The sequence below is a fragment of the Rousettus aegyptiacus genome, unplaced genomic scaffold (genome assembly GCF_014176215.1).
Source record: "Rousettus aegyptiacus isolate mRouAeg1 unplaced genomic scaffold, mRouAeg1.p scaffold_m13_p_14, whole genome shotgun sequence".
NCBI lineage: Eukaryota > Metazoa > Chordata > Mammalia > Chiroptera > Pteropodidae > Rousettus > Rousettus aegyptiacus.
In genome coordinates, this window is record NW_023416289.1 from 61736168 (window position 1) to 61755474 (window position 19307).

Genomic DNA, 19307 nt, shown 5'->3' on the forward strand with positions numbered 1-19307 from the left:
GGCCTCCGAGCCCAGGGAGGGCGGCCCGTGGGCGCCGAGCCCATTTCGAGCGTGACCCGCTCCTCTGATGAGCAGCAACGGCCCAGCGCTTGGGCCTCCCTGGGCCTCTGCACACGGCAGTGACAGCAGGGACCGGAGTGGAAAGGTAGCCCCGGCAGCAATGTCTGGTCACTTAGATCACTACGGGAAGTTATCAGGAGGAGTGGGCAAATGACGTGTCCTAACCACATGTGCTTGGCCAGGGGGCAGCGGCCCAGCGGACGGCCCGGGCCGCCGCGCTCACCGGTTGGTGGAGCCGTTGTAGCAGTAGTTGGGCAGGAAGTCGTAGTTGAGCTCCCAGAAGACGTGGAGGGTGATTCTGCCATAGGGTGCCGACACGTTGTGGTTGGCCTCGCGGAACATGGCGTCGAAGCTGTCCAGCGTCAGGTACTTGCTGAGCAGCTGGTGGGTCATGCGGTTGATTTCCAAGAGGCCATCCAGCTCCTACGGGACAAGCAAAGGGTGTGAGGGCAGAACGGGGCCAGCTGCGGCCCCCGCCACGGTGACTTTGCCACCCACCAGCTTCCTGGACTTGTGTGGCCAGCTCTTCCTCAGGTTTGGGAAGTTCTCACCTACCGACTCTCTGAACAGATGCTCTGTCCCCTCCCCGGCCCCCCATGCTGGGACCCCACTGTCCCAATGCTGCCCTCCTGATGGGGCAGGAAGTCCTCGCAGTGTCCTCTCCTCCACAGGACGCATTCCCAGACTTCCGGCTTCTCTTCCCTGAGGTATGCTCCGTTTGCAGTGCCTTCTGACGCTTCCTTCACCTTTTTACCATGTTCCTTAGCTCCTAAATTTGTCTGCTTCTTTTTTAGTTTCCACCTCCTTCTGCTCATTGATTTTCTTCCTGAGCTCACGGAACTGCTTTCCTGAGTCTCCTGGTGTGTGGCTGACTTTTTCGTGACTGCAGTCCTGACTCTCCATCATTCCAGTCCCAGCGCTCGGGGCCTCTGAGTTTGGGGTCTGGAGATGCCATTTCTTTAGCTCGGCAGGTGAGTGACCAGGAGTCGCCCTTTTGTTTCCAGCAGGCGGTGCCATGGGATCACTTTTCTTGTCTCTTCCCCACTCACCTGTGCTCCAGCACCGTGTGTGTGTGTGTGGGGGGGAGGCTCCCTGTGGTTGTGGAAATGGCCGAGCAGGTGATGGGGTGGCAGGTGTCCAGCAGGAGCGTGTGGTGGTGGAGGGGAGCCAGGCCCTGAGCCCGCTTCCTTCCTCCTCTGACCAGCGGCACTCTGTGCTGTAGCCTGGGCCCAGAGACGCGCTGGCGCTGCTGCTCCCCGTTCCGCTGTGTGGGGGGCAGGGGCCGGACTCGCAGGCAGCGCCCCGCACCTGTCGCTCGCTTGCCTGGCCCCTTCTGGCCTCCCCAACGGCGCCTGTGCACCCACCTTCAGATGTCCCCATGTGGGTCTCAGGCCTGTTTGCGTGCTGAACAGAGCAACTGTTGCTGGATTGTGGATGTCTAAACTGTTGTCAATTCAAGGGAGAGAAACTCCACCAGGATCCTGACGTCACTCCCTGAAACACTGTTTTTATGGCTGTCCATCCTGCTGCTTTGGTTTTCTTCTTCAGGGGACCCCAGGATGTGTAGGCTGGACCATCACTATCCATCGTCGTGATTTTCTCTCAGATCCCTTTTCTGCTTTCATTTCTTTTTGATTTTTATAGCTTTCCTCCTTTCGTACTTTAGCTGTAATTTGGTATGACTTACTCATGATGGGGAGTATTTGCTCTCCAAAGTCAACCTGGAGTTGTGAGGACCAAGAGCAGCTGCTAAGGGTCCCAGACGGTCCAAGATCGACTAGTGCTGCCTTCCAATTTCTATGCGAAAACTGAATGAACTATCGGTTCGATTTATCAATAAAGGCAAAAGGACAGTGAGCTACGATCCTCGCGACCACATGAGCCTGAGGAAGGAAGGGGCACTTACAACGATTGATGTCAGGTCTTCACTTTCAAATCGTCCAATAGCCAGCTCCAGAGACTTATACATGGCCACCGAGACACGCTGGGTGATCAGACGATTGAGGTCCACAGACCGGCCCAGGAGCTGGGGGAGGGAGAGTGACTGTGACACGGACCAGCAAGAAAACACGCGTCCTCGCTCAGGAATCGATTCCATGAGATGAGACAAACGAGGATGCACGGAATCCACACATTTCAATAACATAAAAACATGAGCCGATCCCGGCTGGAAAATGCCCCCAAATGCGAACGCTCTCCAGACAGACAGGAGAACGGCATGGAATTTCCCCTAATTCTCTCTGACATATACATATTGGTGTTAAAGAGAACAGAACTCGAGCACTGCATTTTCATTCTTCGTGCCAGCCACGAGAAAGGTCTTCTCCAACACCTCTGAGCTGGCAAGCGTCTCTCGCTTCTTGGAGCGTCCTTTTAAGCTCAGGCTTCTGGGTCCCTAGAAAGAAGCAGAGGCCTCCGGGGCCCACGCAGGGCTGGGCGCAGAGCGAGAAGGCCTCCCTCGTGCTTCAAGGCACCCAACGGGAGCCGTCTGTCTTCACGATCTGTGGATGTTCCCACAGTCACATAACATGCTGACATCTATTAAAATCGAGTGACTGCTAAGAAAACCCAGGATCTCCAAAGCCGACGCCATGCTTTGCCAGTCTCGGAAAGGCCTCACTCACCTGCACGTGCCTCTGCTTGAGCAGCGTCTCGTAGCGGTTAGATGGTGGGAGATGGATTGTTGCCCCCTGGTTCTTACATTCGGATCGTAACCGTTTATCAAGAAGCAAACTAGAATGGAAGGAAGAGAGGACATTTCTCACTCGCTCTGCGTTTTAACGGGAATGTCAGATCAAATCACTCAAGATTCCATACCCAACCACAAACCGCACACTCACCTTCCTGCCATAACCTTGTAATATGCAAATATCTGGTCTGCCAACTTGTAAACAAACTGGTCAAAGCACAGATTCACCTGGAAGAAAAATAAACATCCTATTTTGATTCCCTAAATCAAGATCGAATAACACATTTACAAAGAATCTTTCAATTCAGCAATTCCACTTCCGGGTATCCATCTGAAGGAAACAAACCGCTAACTTGAAAAGGTGTCTGCACGCCCACGTTCGCTGCAGCGCTATGCACAACAGCCAAGGCTGGGAGCAGCCTGGGTGCCCCGCCCTGGGTGAGTGGGTGCAGCAGAGGTGGGATGTACATACAGCGGGTTACTGCTCAGCCATAAAAAAGGCATTTTCAGCTCCAGTGTAACCTTACGTGACCACCTTCGTGTGTGAGGGCCGTCGCTGATAAAAGTGCTGTCATGCTCACATGACTGCAATAAGCAAAGACAAAAAGCTGAACGAAAGAGACTAGGGTCGGTTCAGCGCGTCCACTGGGTACGATGCACCTGTGCTCAGACTGTTTGTGACAGGTGAGGACATGAACGTGCCCGTGACATGCTGTCAAGTGTCTTGAAGTTGCACACTACCCAACAGCTTATGTTCTAAGACTCCACCTGTCACACATGTAAACACTTAAAACGCAGACAGAAAGGTTCTTCCCGAAATATTCACTTCCAAAGTTCAGCCCACTGTTTAAACCCCCCGGTGCCCTGAAGAGAGTGGCTTCCTCTAATGCTCAGGGTGAGGGAATTTAAGAAAGGGCGGATAAGTTGCCCAGGCTCTCACCTCTGCCTCAATTTCGTCATAAAGAAACTGCTTGTTGAACTTGGTGAGGGCGTAGTGGGCGCTGTCGTTGTACAGGTCCAGGGAGTACAGGACATACCTGCAGGGGCGAGCGGTCAGCCCCGCCTCCCACCCGCGCTCCTGGCTCTCAGGCCCACGCCACCCTCCACCCCTGAAAGGGACACCCTCTCTCACTTTCGAGGCCAGCTCTGCCCCCGCCTGGGCCCTGCAAGGCACCCCGTGTGGTCAGCCTACCCCACGGGCAGGACGCACCCACTCAGGCCGTGCCCGGGGGCCGCCAGCAACCGCTTCTCACTTAGCATGGTCCAAAGTTTACCACAAGCACATAAAAACCACAAAAACAAGTTATTTTCTCACTTATACAAAGGTACTGCCTGACTTAAAAACAAAACCACGCAAAGGTTCCAGGTCCCACAGGTGACCATGAGCACATCCAGTGTTGCTAAAAGCCCCTCTCCCCTGCCCACGTCTGGACAAAAGGTGGTGGCCAGCAGTCGCCAGAAGGAAGGTCCCCTGTGGAAGCGAGAACGCCCCCATCTTGCAAGGGGGGGGCCGTCTGGGCAGCAGGGCCCAGCCCACCCCCAGAGGTGCGACACGGAGGCATGTGGCATGCTGAGGCCTCCCAGCGGAGTCCCATGCTCCTCACACCGTCTCCAACACGGCGGCCCTGACCGCCACGGGGGACGGACGCCCACCGGCAGAGAGGAGCCACTCACGTGCCTGCTGGGTCAGACCCCTGCTGTTCACGAGGCACCCCTCTCTCCCCTTCATGGATCTGGCATTTTAAAAGTCTCTGACCCCTGAGCCCCGACCTCAAAACAAAGCTGTTCAATCGACACTTCCTCTCGCCAACTCATCTGGGTTCGCGGCTATGCCACACGAGAGGCCGGGCCACTTCTCTTCTCCCTGAGCCCGGCAGAGTCCCCACAGCCTCCCCGGCGCCTGGACACAGCGGGACTGCAGCGGTGCCACTGCCTGCGCTCCCCGAGAAACCTGTCACTTGCACTTATCTCTGAAGTCGCACCCCAGGAATCACGACTTCAAATGAGGTGCTGAGAACAGCCCTCGTCCACCTCCCAGCTCCCAAATGCCACCCTGGGCCCCATCCCCAGGAAGAAGAGCCACGAGAGGCGCCCAGGCCCTCACTCCATCATGGATGCCTCCTTGGTCTCCAGGATGTGGTCCGTCAGGACCCAGGGCACGGACATCTCGATGGGGAACTGGATCCTCCGGCCCATGGTCAGCTCCAGGAAGAACTCTCGGAACCACAGCTGCGAAAGGTCACAGCACTGCTGCAGCGTCTCTTAAAGGGGTGAGATGACACTGTGTTAACCTCCTGCAAGCGGAGAAGGCTCAGCAGACAGGAGGCGGCTGGGCCGTGTGCCGGCCCCATCTCCCTCAGCCCAGAGCCATGCTGGCGGGCGTGGCCTGAGCGGGGAACGGGCCCCGTGGCGGGCACCTAACACCGGGCATGAGACCACCTGGACCTGGCTGCAGCCAAAGCCACCTGAAGTGCAGGTTCTCGCTCACAAGAACAGAGTCAGCGTCCGGCCCCCACGGGCCTGGCATGGACACTGCAGCCCACGGGGGCGCCTGATCAGCCCTGAGAGCCCTTCCGGGGCGGTGGAAGAAAATGAGTCCTTTTTTAAAGGAGAACTGAAAACAGGATGCATTGGTTTTACTCAGGATAAAGAGGCAGCGTTAGTGCGTTACTCACATGCTCAGTGCACATCTACCTGATATAAAACAGAGACGGGTTTTTTTAAGTTTCTATCCCAGAACGGCATAAAAAAACAAAACCTCACGATGCACTCCAAACCTACGGCACCCCAGCCAAGCCAGGGCCCTCCACGCTGAGCAAGCAGCTGCCACAGAGGAGCGAACGTGGACAACCCCACGGTGACAAAGGGACCCACCGGCACCCCGGTCAAGGTGACAGGAGTCGCCCCAGGACGAGCTGCCTGTCAGGTCGCCTGGCACCTCCTGCACACCACTGCCCAAGGGGTCTGTTTCTGATCTCCAGCACTGTCTTGGTCTCGAGCCAGGTGACAGATCACCCTGTGCAGTCACAAAAACTTTGTGCTCAGGCCCGAGGGCCAGCTGCAGCCCCACAGCCCTAACCCTTGTAAGGGGCTCGCCACGTGGAGGGAGCCCCCGGCCGGTCCCGCGTTTGACGCGAAGGTGAGGGAACCCCACGAAGGTTACGACCCCCGTCACCATCCGGGACGCCCAGGCAGGCAGAAGCACTCTGGGCAGTTAGCGGCGTGAGCGCGCTCGGCCGGACGCTGGTCAGCAGCACGTCTTACCGCTGAAATTGATCAAGTGGGTGTAGAAGAATGACTCCCGGTGGAACTTCTCTATGTCCAGGATGGTGGGCCCCTCCAGGCTGCTCCGCAGCGTTTTCTTGGCTCCACTCTTGTCTGCGATGAGGGACTCCAGCATGGTTCTCACCATGTAGAGCTGCGTCGCCATGCACCGGCCGCGGGGGAGAGAACGCACGCGGCAGGTCAGCGGCGCGCACTGGGCGCAGGGCACTGCTGCCGTGCCCGCCGCACGCCGGCTGGCTCCCCGGGGGCTGGGCGCCGCCCCGCGCCCGAGCTGCAGCTGGGAGACCCCTGGCACCGGAGCATCAGCGAGAACCGACGACGGCTTACCCCCAAAGGCTAAGAGAGTGGGTGGGCGGAGGACTGCCTCAGAAACGCGTTAACCACATGCAAGAGCCTCTCCACGCCCAGCGACCTGAGCCGCCTCAGCAGCCCCGTGGCGCCCGGGGACCGCGCCACGGTGCGCACCAGGTACAGCTAGACACGACAGACGGAGGCAGAGAGAGCCGTTAGTCACGAGACGAGAGTCACAGAGCAGGACGCGCACACGGACGAGGGCGGAGGGCGCACGCACAGCAGGCAGACCTGGGGCGGGGTCCCCTAGACGCTGCGCGGCTCCACACAGCCAGGGGCCCGCTGTGTGGCTCGTTCTCTGAACGGCCGGCAGAAAGGTGACAGAAGCCCCCAACAGACAGACACGTGACGAGCAGGAAGGACCCAGTCTCAAGATGAGGGGGGTGGGGAAGCAGAAGGGCACATTGGCAGGTGTGAGTCGGGAGGAGGCGGCCTGGGGGGTGGAGCCCGAGTGTGCCAGACAGGGAACAGGTGCTGGCTTAAGCCTGGGGACACGTGAAAGCTACGTTCTTAGATTCCCCAAAGGTTTATCTTTCGTCGTGAACCTGACAGGCCGAATGCAAACACATTAACCACGCCCTTGAACACCCCTCCGGAAACACAGCATAAACACGGGACACAGATGGCCCCACCCTCTGCAGATGGGACCTGCTGCAGTCCGTCAGGCTCTGCACACGAACGCCTGACCCCCGCCCGACCCCGAGCCACAGGGCTGCTGGCCGAGGCTCCGGACTCAGGGAGCAGGCAAGACAGGGTGGCAAGGACACAGGATGCTCGAGCGGACAGAGGTGACTCATTTCACTCACAGCCTCGCTCATGGACCCGGGCAGCTCAGGGTCACCCTCAGGGGCACGGGCAGGGACAGGAGGGTCGGGGGAGGGGACAAGAACCTGCGTGCTGGAGGGCCCCACGGCGCGGCGTGGCACTTTAATGTCGAAGCCACTCTTGGGGTCCTTCTCGCCCCGGAGGGCCGGGTCGTTGAAGGGCTCGTGCCCCGTCTCCCAGTCGCACACGGTCTTCCTGATGGCCTGCAGGACACTGGGCGGGAGGCACACTGCGCTGACGCCCCGGGGACGTCCACGGCCGCAGCGCCCGTCACCGGCACACGGCCCTCGCACAGCCACCCACGCAGAGACGCCCCCGGGCACGGCGCGGGGCGAGGCCGTGGCCCGGTCCCACTAGAACTTTAACAGATGGTTCACTTGGGGACAGGACTGGCCCCAGAAGGTCTGGCGTAGCTGCAATTTGCATCAATGGGTCACACGAAGGGCGGATGGAGGAGAGACCACACACATCCATGAGGAGAGCAGAAACTCAGCCCCCCCGTGACCGACCGCCTTTCTCTAAGACGAATGTGAAGTCACGAACACGATCCTGGGAACTGGATGGACCTGTGTCACAACTCACCTGGAACATGTCCCCGTCCCCAACAGGGGGCTCCGCCATGTGGCAACCCCCACGGGCCCACGCCTGGGAGGCACACGCACCCACCCGGCGCCCACCCTGACAGCCTCATGGGGAAGTTCCGGGTAACGTCGAGCTACTCTCAGACCTCGAGGCTCGTGCCCACGCAGTGGCCTCCCATTATGGCAACCGCAAAAGTCGCACACCAGGCGACAAACACGCCCCCTAACTACAAAGCGCCAAATGAAACCGGTGCACTTGCGAGCCCCTGTGGGCTTCGCTTTACGTAGACGTCTCGTCTAACGTGAACGCGATGAGGACACCAGCTCGCGACTGCCACACGCTCCTGGCGACACCCACGCGGTTCTGGCCAATTTGTGGGACAGGCCGAAAGGAACAGAAGCAGAAATGCTGAGGACGGCACAGGGGCAACGGGCGATGGGGTGCTAGGCTGCGCGTCCTCCCAGGCCCGGGGGCCAGACTCGCCAGGCAGACCCCGAGACACCCCCGACCCCGAGATGCACACACTGCAGGCCCTGGGCCTCCGTGCGGCACAGACACTGCAGCTGATGAGCGGCGGGCGGCTCGGGGCAGGGCCCAACCCCTGCGTGACACCCGGGGCCGCTCGCCGAAAGGCTGCCTAGCGGCTGAAGGCAAACGCTCTGAACATCTGAGGAAGGCGTTAATTCTACCACTGTTCACACCCAGCTGACACCCCGGACGCTCAGCGCGCGGGAGGCTGACCTCTGGATGACGTTCTTCTTCTTCTTGATGGCCTGCCTGAGCGGCTCCCGGAGCGTCACCTGTGAGAAGTCCTGCAGGGCGGCGTAGACGGTGTGCCGGATGGCATGGTTGAACACGCTCTCCATTCTGCCCATCAGCACCTGCAAGCCCTTGATCATGGCGATCACCTGTGCGGGCGACAGGAGACAGAGCTGCTACCTCACGCCTTAATAAAGTAACTCAGTACAGGTCGCACATTTAGGTAGAAGAGAAAAAACATAAAACTCCTACGTGAAAACAGGAGTAAATCCTTGTGACCTGGGTTAGGTAATGGTTTCTAAAGCTATGACACCAAAACCATAAGCAACAAAAGGAAAATTTTTAATTGAGGTTTATCAAAATTAGGGCTAGACAACTACACAATAGAGAAATCTGACCGACGCTCCCTCTGTCACGCGATCGCGTCGACTCGAACGGTGACAAGTCACATTCGCAACATGTGCCTTTGATGAGACGTGACGGAAACGCACCTCGGTTCTCTGGCCCCCCTTCCCAAAACCTCTGGTCTCAGCCTCATCGCAAAACACATCGGCCAAACCCCAGCAGTCAACAAAACGCCTGCCCGGTGCCCTCGAACCTGTCAGGGTCACCATGGCCCAGGGCAGTCTAAGAAAGCACCGTGGCCCAGAGGAGCCCAAGGCCATGGACTTCAGCTGAGGATAAAACGTCAATATTGGTTCATTAAAAGTGTGAGATAATAATAAAGGAAAATGGGGGTGAGGTACATGGGAATTCACTGTACCACCTCTGCAATTTTCTGTAAACCTAAGTGTTCTAATACAAAACTCTAAAAGAAAGAAGTAACACTAAAAGCCACTCTCGTCCTTAGCTTGGACGCGCAACCCTGACCCCGCCCCACAGCCCGTCTCCTTCTGTCTTGACCACTGCGCCGGATGCACAGGGCTGCTCGCCACAGAAGCGGCAACACGGGGCCAGCAGCTCTCGCGCGTCCCCGTCCTGCCTCTCGAGGGCCCAGGGAGGAGAAAGCGAACACACCTCGACCAGGGCAAACTTCTCCTCGCTGCTGTAGTTGTAGCGGGTGGCACGCTCGTACTCCTCGGCGCTGTCGGGGCAGTCCTTGTTGGAGTACTTGTCCGTCGGGTGCACCAGCTTCCACGAGTACTGGAGCGGCAGAGAGAAGGCCGGAGGCTGAGCTGCTGGCCCGCCAGATGCGGCCATCGCCACCGCCGCCGAAGGCCGGCCCTCAGCATGTGCTTTACTCGAAGGCCTCTCTCTCTCTCTCTCACACACACACACACACACACACACATGCATGCACACAGACACACACTTCTCATCTCCATACACCACACAAGGTTCTGGCCACGTGACTTCAGGTTTAAGAGAGATCAGGTAAAATGGCCTAGGTGTTTCATGTGGCCCACCTAACACTCTAGGCATTTCTTCGCCATTTAAAAAAAGAATCAGGCTTTCAAATGATCATGTACTCATTCGACATGAGTTTTTGTCTCATCAAAATAAAATAATCTATGATTTACAGATACCTAAATCTTTATGTCACACCAGAAACCATTTTACTAATGCTAACCAAAAGAAACTGGTGGCCAGATGTTCAGAGAAAATGTTAAAAAAAACAAGATGATGTATTACAGAATTGTCACCTGAAGCCTGCACCAATGTCATCCCAATAAATTTAATTAAAAAAAAATGAGAATTAAAATTCAACGGTACAAATTTAATTCTGTCAACGTTTTAAAAGATGAGGCCCCCTTTTTTAACACACATAAACCAAACGGATGTTAAACTGTCTTAAATTCAAATCGTTATATAGTCTGATTTCTAAGGCCAAAGATAATAAACTATTTGTTCTTGATCCAAAAACCAAAGTTAATGCAGAAAGAGTATCCTCGAGCCCCCAGTCGCTTGCTCGGCAAGTGCGGGGAAGGGCCCCCGGCGTCCCCGCGTGAGGGCGGCGCGCGGCCTACCACTTCCATCACGTGCGCGCTCCACTGCGACAGCAGCTGCAGGCCCTGCAGCGCCAGGTCGAACAGCTTCCGGTACTCCGCGTCGGTCTTCTGGGCCTCCTGGCGGCCGGAGCCCGTGACGACCTAGGGCACGACAGGGGCATCCAGAGGTCGCGCCACGTTCACGCGTGAGCCCCCAGGGCCTGCCGAACCCGCCCGTGATGCGGGCGCCTCGGCCCCACCGCAGCGAGGATGGGCTGCCGCAGACTCGCGTCAAGACGAGCGTGTGCCCAGTGAGCTGGCGCCGAGCCACCAAGCTCTCAGAAGAAAACGAGGTGAATCTTTACGACTCTGTGGCACCAAAGCACAAGCAACAACAACGAAAATAGCTAAAACTGGACAAGTCCAAAATTTAACACTGTGCTTCAAATGACACCATCAAGGGAGCAGAAATATAATCCATAGCACGGGAAAAATATTTGAAAATTCTATGTCTGGTAAAGGGCTGGTATTTAGAATATATAAGATCTCACACAACTTGATAGTAAACAGGATAAACAACAAGCAGGCAAAGGATCTGAATAGACATTTCTCCAAAGAAGACATGTGCATGGCCAGCAAGATGCTCAATTTTGTTAGTCACCAGGAAAATGTAAAACCAAGGAGGATGGCCAGAACACACACACAGGCGGCAGCCAGGCCGTGGAGAGGTCAGAAGCCCGCACCGCCGACGGGCATGGGAAACCGTGCGGCTGTTTGACACGGTACGGAAGCTCCTCAAGACGCTGAGCACAGAGTGACCACGTGACCCAGCACTCCTGGCCCCCAGGTGTCCACCCAGGAGACACGAACACACGTGCACAGGAAAGTCCGCACACGACGGCCAGCGCAGCCCCGCAGTGGCCGCCTCACGGCCGTGGCGAGCCCACACACTGGGGCGTCCCTGCAGAATCACTGACACGTGCTGCGACGTGGACGAACCGAGAAAACACTGTGCTGGTCACAAAGCCAGTCACGAAGGAGCACGTGTTATACGGCTCGGTTCACACGAGACGTGCAGAACGGGCAAATCCGCAGACAAAAGTAGATCGCAGAGCTGAGTCCTCACGGTGAGTGGCTCCTGGGGTGTGGGAATGCGAACAAGTGGGCTGTGGGGCGGCTGCGTAACTCGAGGAACACGCTGGAAAACACGTGACTCGTAGGATTTAAATGGGTGGGTTGTATGGGCTGTGGGGTCTAGCTTCATAAATCTGACTAAAAATAAACCTAGCAAAGCGTTCAAAGGCAGATTTCCGTATCAGACCGTCATCTCTTTATAAAGGTTCCACAGCAGATGCCGGAAGGTGGGCCGGAGCCACGCACGCTGTCAAGTGCACTGATTCGGAGCGCGGGCCCAGCGCTGCCTGCTGTTTGAGAGAGTCCCATTGCGTCTCGAGGGGCTGCCCCCCCCAGCTTTACCCTGTAGGCTATGCTGGCTGGAGAAGGGGTGAAGCGGCCCAGTTGGGGTCCGTCAGAGGCAGTGCGTGCCCGAGGCGCCTGGGCGGTCCCTTAGTCGTTCCGGTTACATGGTGACTAGTGTTTGGGGTGGGGTGGGGGGCACAGGGGCGCCCATCGTCCTGCAACGGGGCAGGGCCCCCGCAGAGTTGTTCCCCCTTCTGACAACTATGAGCTACTAGAGTGCCACAAGTCAGACTTGCATATGCGGCCCCGGTCCCTGGGACCCTCCTGACTATTCACACACCCACGCCATGGCCTCACCGCCTTGCCCGCCAGGATGTGAAGGGACATGCCCGCTGCTCCTCCAAGCCGGACCCCCCCTGCCCACCTCATAGGCTGGCAGGGCCGGCTTGGAGCCACCCTTGGCAGGTTGGGGGGGGGTACAACCTGCCCGAACGAGCATGCAGGAAATGTGGCTGCGAAGCTGGACGTGGCTCCGGGCCCCCCTCCTCCAGGCGCCCAGGGCGGCCTCCCGCTGCACGGGTTCCTGCGTGCCTCCGGCCTCGGAACGCCGCCCTCCGGACGTGAAGCTGGAATCTCTCCTCAGATGCCCTCCCCTCCCTGCACTGTTCTAGCAACTTGTAAACGTGACACGAAGAAAAGTCACTGGAGTCAAGGTCTCCCCTCTGTCCTGCACACACAGCTGGACAGACGCGGACAGCCCCAGCCGCACTGCCTCACCCGCCACGATGGGCGCCCTTCCAGTGCGGCTGTTGTTGTTGTTTTTCAGGCGAGGCGACCCCTGGCTGACCTCACAGATTGCAAGGACCCTTTCAGCTTACAATCCCTTATTTTTTTTTAAATTTGTCACACCTACAGCACCTGGTCTTCCTAGGTGGCCTCCCACCCAAGTACGCACCAGGCCCGACCCTGCTTAGCTTCCAAGATCGGACAGGATCGGGCGTGCTCGGGGCGACGTGGCCGCAGACGCCCCTAAGTACTTTGCGCTAACCTGCGTTTCTCAGAGGGTCAGCACTAGCACGCGGGCGCGGCGCGGGGGCCACCCACCTCGCTGTTGCTGTAGCGGGCCAGCTCCGAGATGAAGCGCATGTGGTCCTCCCGGATCTGGATCATCTGCTCGCAGATGTTGTACTGGGGGCTGCTGCTGGAAGACGTGCACGTCCAGCTGCAGGCGAAGCAGAAGCGCGTGTCACCGGGACGGGCGCCGGCACTCGGACACGTGGCCGAGGACGCACGCGCAGCAGGCACAAGGGACGGCGCACCCACTGCCCCCAGGAGCCCTGCACAGCGGCGAGGAGGAAGGCCCCGTGAGGACCGGCGGCCCAGCCCCGCCTCTCCTGGAAAAGTGATCGCGACTGCTCCTTAAGCAAGAGACTGCTCTCTGAGGCCTGACAGGTGCTCCACCATGTGAGGACCCGACTCTGCACTGCGGGCGGGGCCGAGAACTCCTGTCACACACGTGTGAAGACGTAAACTACCGGAGGAAGCGCGTCAGCAGGGACTCAGGAGCAGAGGGCATCCTGATGGGAGAGCGGGAAACTGACATCGCTTGCAAGCTGGACGACACAAAGTCGCGGGGCAGAAGCGGGTCGAGGACGCAGCCTCTGGACGTCTGAGCGGAAGGCCTGGGCCCTGGGGCTCGGTGCTGCCCCTCGCACACGGGGCCGACGCCTCACTGCTTCCCCTGAGCTGTCCCCTCGGCCCGAGGGACCACTCTGTGAGGGGATCGGGGTGCCATCCCCAACAGCACACCTTCCTAACCTGCCGGTCCCACGACGGGGTGGCTGGTGGTCATGCTGGCAGCATCCAGGCAGCTCAGCGGGCTGCGCCGAGCACGTGCGGCCCGGCCCGGCACCCGGCCCAGCACCCGGTCCGCCCTCCACGCACCACCACCCCTGCAGGCCGCAGGGACGGCTCAGAGCTGACGGCACACGAACCTCCAAGGTGGCTGCTAAACACGCCCATTACTACCAATGAAATGCTATCGACTTGCAATAAGCCACGTTAAAGAAATTAGTAAGCAAAACTCATTGTTCCCCGAGTCTTACTGATTTCACCGTGGCCTGAGGCTGAGCACGCACCGGCACCGCGCAAGGTGTGCTTCTGCACGCTTAGCCTGAACTGCGCCGTGGAAACCAGAGCCCGGCTGGTGCTGAGGCGGAAAGAGGCTTCCGTTTCATGAATGTAACTTAGAGGAGGGTGCCAAGTTGTCTAACTGTGGATCACACATCAGACTTAACCCCAGGTTTATTAAGAAATAAGATAGCACAGAGTTTGGCAAATGACAGCACCAGCCAAACGTGTCCAGACTTGGTACGGCCCGGGAGCCACCAAAATGGTGTCTTCATTTTTAAGAACTCGTTCAAAAAAACAAAAAAGAACACGTGACAGAAACCACGTGTTTACAACGTGGCCTTACAGAAAGTCCGTCGGCCTCTGAGGAACCAGACTGAGCCATAACCACGCTTTTCGGAATGGCGGCGGAAGTGGGCCGGCAGGTTGGCTACGGGGGCACGCGCTGGGCAAAGTCGGCACGAGCGCCGCGTGAGACTCGCCCTGCTGTGCAGACTTTTAACAGAGAGGAGTGTGTGTTTACCATCATTTGTACTGTTAGCTACAGACCCTTTTGGCAGGGGTTGGCCATCTTTGTGCAGGGCCAGAAAGTAAATACTTTAGGGTTTGTGGGCTCTACTGTCACGTAGCTATCAGGTTTTTTTTTAAAAAAAAAAAAAAAAAAAAAAAAACAACTCTTTTAAAATGTGAAGACCATTCTCAGTGAAAGACGCCTTACGAACACAGGCCTGGGCTGGATCTGGCTTGGTGACAGTTTTGTAACCCATGAAACACTGGCGCACGTCCTGCCCCACCGGGCTGGCCGGTGACTGTTACCCATACAGCTCCGGGCCCAGAAAACTGATGTACGCTTCTACGTTCTCGGCCAGCACTGTCCAGCAGAAACCTCTATAACAATGAAAAGGTTCTGTACTTGTAGCGACCAATACAATAGCCACCAACCATCAAATATTTGAAATGTGGTTGTTCTTAAGAAAATCAGTTTAACAAACTTAACCGCAAAGCAGCCACATGAGGCAAGGGCAACTGTACTGGGCACTCAGTCCCAGATGGCTGAAATCACCAGCAGGCAAGCAGGCCGCATGTCACAAACCGCACGGGGGTCCTGCTGAGTGCTCTCCCCGGGCAGCCCCTGCTCCTACCGAGATTTATTCTCCTCGTAGTGAGCGCTGGTCTTGATGTATCTTGCCAGTTCTATCTGCATGTCCCCGAACAGCGGGACCACCTGGAGCTGCTGCATTTAGAAAACAGAAAGAACAGGGTCATCACATCCGCTTAGTCACGAACACAGAAGCACACGCGTGAGGAACGCTATTAACTCCCACGGGCTGAAAGCGATCTCCGCAAATCATTCACTGGAAAAGGATGTAAAAACTTTCTACATTCGCCTCAAAAAAATATAAGAACCAACATTCATTAAGACCACGTCAATAATAAAATTAACCTCATTTCTGCCAGATCTACAGTCATAAAGAGTCAACTGTGCTTCTATGTACCAGCAACAACTAGAAAATGGAAATTTAAAGAGAAACAATTTGCAATAGCATCAAAAAATTTAAAAAATTTATGAACACGTTAAACAAAATATGTAGAGAACCTATAAGCAAAAACACTACCAAACTTTCTAGTGAAAATTTAAACATCTTAAGTGAATGGAGGACTATATCAGGTTCGTGTATTTGAAGACGTGGTATTTTAAAAAAGTCCATTCTCCCTAAATTGATCTATACAGTCGATGGAATCCCAGACAGTTGTCCGAGAGGAAAAATGGTTTGAGTAGTGCGTGTATGCGTGCGTACACACACGCATACACCAGCAAGGTAATTCTAAAATGTACCCAAAAGTGAAGGGACGACACCCAGGACCGTCCTGAGAACAGAACGTGAAGGCTTTTCCTGGGGAAGCCACAGCGGCAGGGGGGGAGCGGCAGGGCACAGGCCTGAGGACAGGGCCACGTGCGGACAGCTGACTCGCAGCCCGCGAAGCACTGCAGGACCGTGGAGGAGGAAGACGGTCTTCACCGGAAATGGGCAGGCAAACTGGACATCCAAAACGGCGAAAAAAATCCAAGAACGTCAACCCCCGACCTCAGCCTACAGAGGCCAGTCCCAGGGGGATTACACAGATGGAGATGGGAAAGGAGACCATGACCTTCCAGAAGCCGACAGAGGACAAAATCGCATGAGCCTGCTGTCTCCAAACATTTCAAGAGGACATTACAGACTGATACGTTAGACTAGATTAAACTTAAGAACCTCCATTCACCAAACGACGCCCCTGAGGAAGTGAGGAGCAGCACCACGCGGGGGAGAATGCCTGGGTGTGTCCTGAGCACGCAGAGCTACGAGTCCACGGGAAAAGAGGACACGAGCTCTGAAGTGGCCTCTGCGCGACAGGGCACACAGGGAAACCTCGGCTACCTCACAGGAAATGCTGGCCAATAAACTCGCCACGGCACGCCCACCCTGAGGAACGGCCCCCCCCCCAAAGGGGCAGCGTCCAGTGCCGGCCGGAAGTGCAGTGACGGGAATGCTGCCAGTGCCGCCCGGGGAGACACGATAGGCGCTGACAGCGCTGGCCCCGCCCGGGACCCCCGCCCCGCCCCTGTGCACGGGCCCCCGCCGCCACGCCGGCCAAGCGCCAGAGGGCAGGCGCGCCGCGGTGCACTCACACCAACACTGGGAGCCGCAGGCTCCGCGGAGTCTCGTCAGGCCGGCGAAAGCCGCCGGACAAAGAGGACACATGCAGACGGACACCCTCACACGAGGGTCGCACCCAGGAAAACCGACGCGGCGGGAGGGAGAGCGCGCAGATGCCTCCTGGTCGGCATGGGCGCCGGGCGCCCCGCAGCAGCACAGGTCGAGGCCGCGGTCACCGAGCACCGCCCCAAACTCAAACCGCATGCCTGTCGGTGGAAAGGCTTATCTGAGAAAATGTAGCTCACCTTGAAGAACTTGTCGATTTTGGATAAGTTTATTCTTTTCTTGGCATCCAGCTTATAGATGTTGCTGACACTCCCATCCATCAAGTACAGCCCAAAACCCATGACCTGAAAAACCGCAAAATGAGGCATAAAACTCAGGCCTGCAAGGTCACTAACCCATGAGCACTTATATGGCACAGGTGGTAATTCTGAAATGACAGTTTGCTTTTTCCCCCCCCAAAATTCGCTCATTTTAAAAGCTTCTCAGGAAGAGACACCGTCCCTCCACGTGAAGCTGTTCTTCCGTGTGTGCCGTTTCTTGTGCTTCGCGGTGCCCCCGGCACACCTGCCCCCTCCGCCTCCCGTCACGGCAGCACGGCAGGCAGCGCGGCCTGCCGGCAGCTCCGGGAGCCCCGCCGCACAGCACCCCGCAGTCCCAAGCTCCCCAGCGATGTCCCGCGGAGGAGGCCTCAGGGCCCACCCTGGGGGGGAGGGCTCTGTGCTTGACAGACATCAGGGCCGCCCTCCGCACAGCAGAGAGGGGGGGGGGGTGCGGTGCACGGAACGGCCTTCCTTCCCTGATGCGAGATGTCGCCAAGACCCTCCCCAATTTGAAAGAGAATAGGAATAAAGAATCTAGTGAATGGCCATGTCTCCTGACCAACAAGTCTTTAATCATGGTGACACAGAAGCTCGCACACTCTGGATGGGGTTACATCCCAGTACACAAACTGTCATCTGAAAACATCCAGAGCTGGAAATGCACGAAACACATCTACCCTACTGCACGTCACCATGTAGCCTAGCCCACCTCACACGTGCTCAGAATCATCCCGTTAGCTCACGGTGGGGCAAATCACCCCACTGCCACTGTCCAACACAGCCAGAGAGGATCACACCACTTACTGATGGCCCAACAAAGAAATGAAATTCAAAAAGCGAAGTACAGCACCTACTGAACATGTATCGCTTTCACACCAAAGTTGAAGAATCGTAACTCAAAGCATTGGCCCATAAATCCCAGGGCTCACAGCATAACCTCTGCTGTGAGAGGCTGCGGGACGAGCAAAGGTCTTCACCCAGGACCTCGTCACCCACAAACACCTGCTCCAGGGTGGGCGTGGGACCCAGCAGCACTGGGGCCAGGCCCAGGACACACTCCCAGGAACACACCGAGAGCCGGTAGTGCAGGCCACTATCCACACACGCACGCACACACGCACGCAAACCAGAACGGGCGGGCACAGGCACCGCAGACTAAGGGGAGCCAGCCTGGCCCCCCGCACACTGCCAGCAGCCCCGCCCACCACGTACTTTGAGGAGCATGTGCTTCTCGCTGGGTGTCAAGTACATCCTGTTCTCGTAGTAGTCCACGCACAGGTTCACAATGTCCGCGAGCAGCTCCTCGTAGCCGGGGATCACCTCGAGCTGCTGCTGCAGGCACTGTAACAGAGCAGGACGCCGTGCCACCGTGCGCGGGGCCAAGCAGTGTGCCATTGGCCAGAGAGGTGGGGTGCCAGCCTTACCTGGGTGATCTTGTTGTGGTTAGCCAGGAACATGGACAAGTTCTGCGACTCCTGGATGGACTGTGGGTCTGCCATTTTCCGTAAAAACTGAGCAGCCCTTTAAAAGAAAAAGTAAATCACAAAATTAATCGGCCCACGTGTTTAACGATTAACAACAACAACAAAAAGCCGGGAATTCCAACCTCCCTGTGCCGTGGCTGCAGCTGTCTGGAGAAATGCGGGTCTCAGACGCAGGTTCCGCGTCCAGCCCTCTCAAACCACTGCACCCTGGACAGCTCCCAGCCCCGCGGCCCACAGCGGCCGGACTTCCTCAGGGAGGAGGCAGTGCCGCCTGCTGGCCTTCCTGAGGGGCCTCTGCGCACCGGACTGTTCGCCTCCCTGTCACTCCCAGACAGTGTCGAGGACGGCCAGCGCCGTTCAGGTTCCCTGCCGAGAACCCTCTGGGCCACCACACCCCTCTCAGGTCAGGGATGACATGCGGTGCGGGTGCCAAAGGTCTGAGACAGGACCCTGGTGCTGCCACCGACACACGGCGTCGTCTTGGACACAAAGTCTCACGTCTCCTCAGCCTGCCTTACCACGGCTGTGGCGACCCACCCACAGGGCTGCGGGGAGAGCAGAGGAGGCGGCATGCGCGGGCGGCCCGTGTACAGAGGTCCAGGGACACCACGAGGCGTGGGCGGCGTGTGGCGCCTTGCGGAGCAGTGCGAAGTGTGTGAGGGCTCCGCCACCCAGTGCCGGCCCATCAAAAGCTCAGTGGAAACTGTCCTTTTTAGAAATTAAAAACCACTGAGCTATGCACCTCTGCATCTCCCGGACAGTCAGAAAGG

The 19307-nt window shown here is 57.4% G+C and overlaps 1 protein-coding gene and 1 pseudogene across 5 annotated transcripts in view; both read right to left on the reverse strand.

Annotated features, from left to right (window-relative positions):
• CYFIP1 (cytoplasmic FMR1 interacting protein 1) overlaps positions 1-19307 on the reverse strand; it is a 41945-nt gene that overhangs the window by 10041 nt on the left and 12597 nt on the right. For 4 of the 5 annotated variants that reach the window (XM_036232081.1, XM_036232080.1, XM_036232082.1 and 1 more), the window contains 16 exons: positions 18478-18574; positions 18266-18394; positions 16973-17077; positions 15171-15262; positions 13003-13120; positions 10519-10641; positions 9569-9694; positions 8534-8700; positions 7276-7423; positions 6014-6167; positions 4854-5010; positions 3690-3786; positions 2901-2977; positions 2685-2793; positions 1967-2086; positions 284-483 (listed from right to left, as the gene is read on the reverse strand). In XM_036232081.1, the coding sequence (XP_036087974.1) occupies positions 284-483; positions 1967-2086; positions 2685-2793; positions 2901-2977; positions 3690-3786; positions 4854-5010; positions 6014-6167; positions 7276-7423; positions 8534-8700; positions 9569-9694; positions 10519-10641; positions 13003-13120; positions 15171-15262; positions 16973-17077; positions 18266-18394; positions 18478-18574 (2019 nt within the window). The other variant, XM_036232084.1, reaches the window with a different exon arrangement.
• LOC118611792 lies at positions 12805-12923 on the reverse strand (annotated as a pseudogene).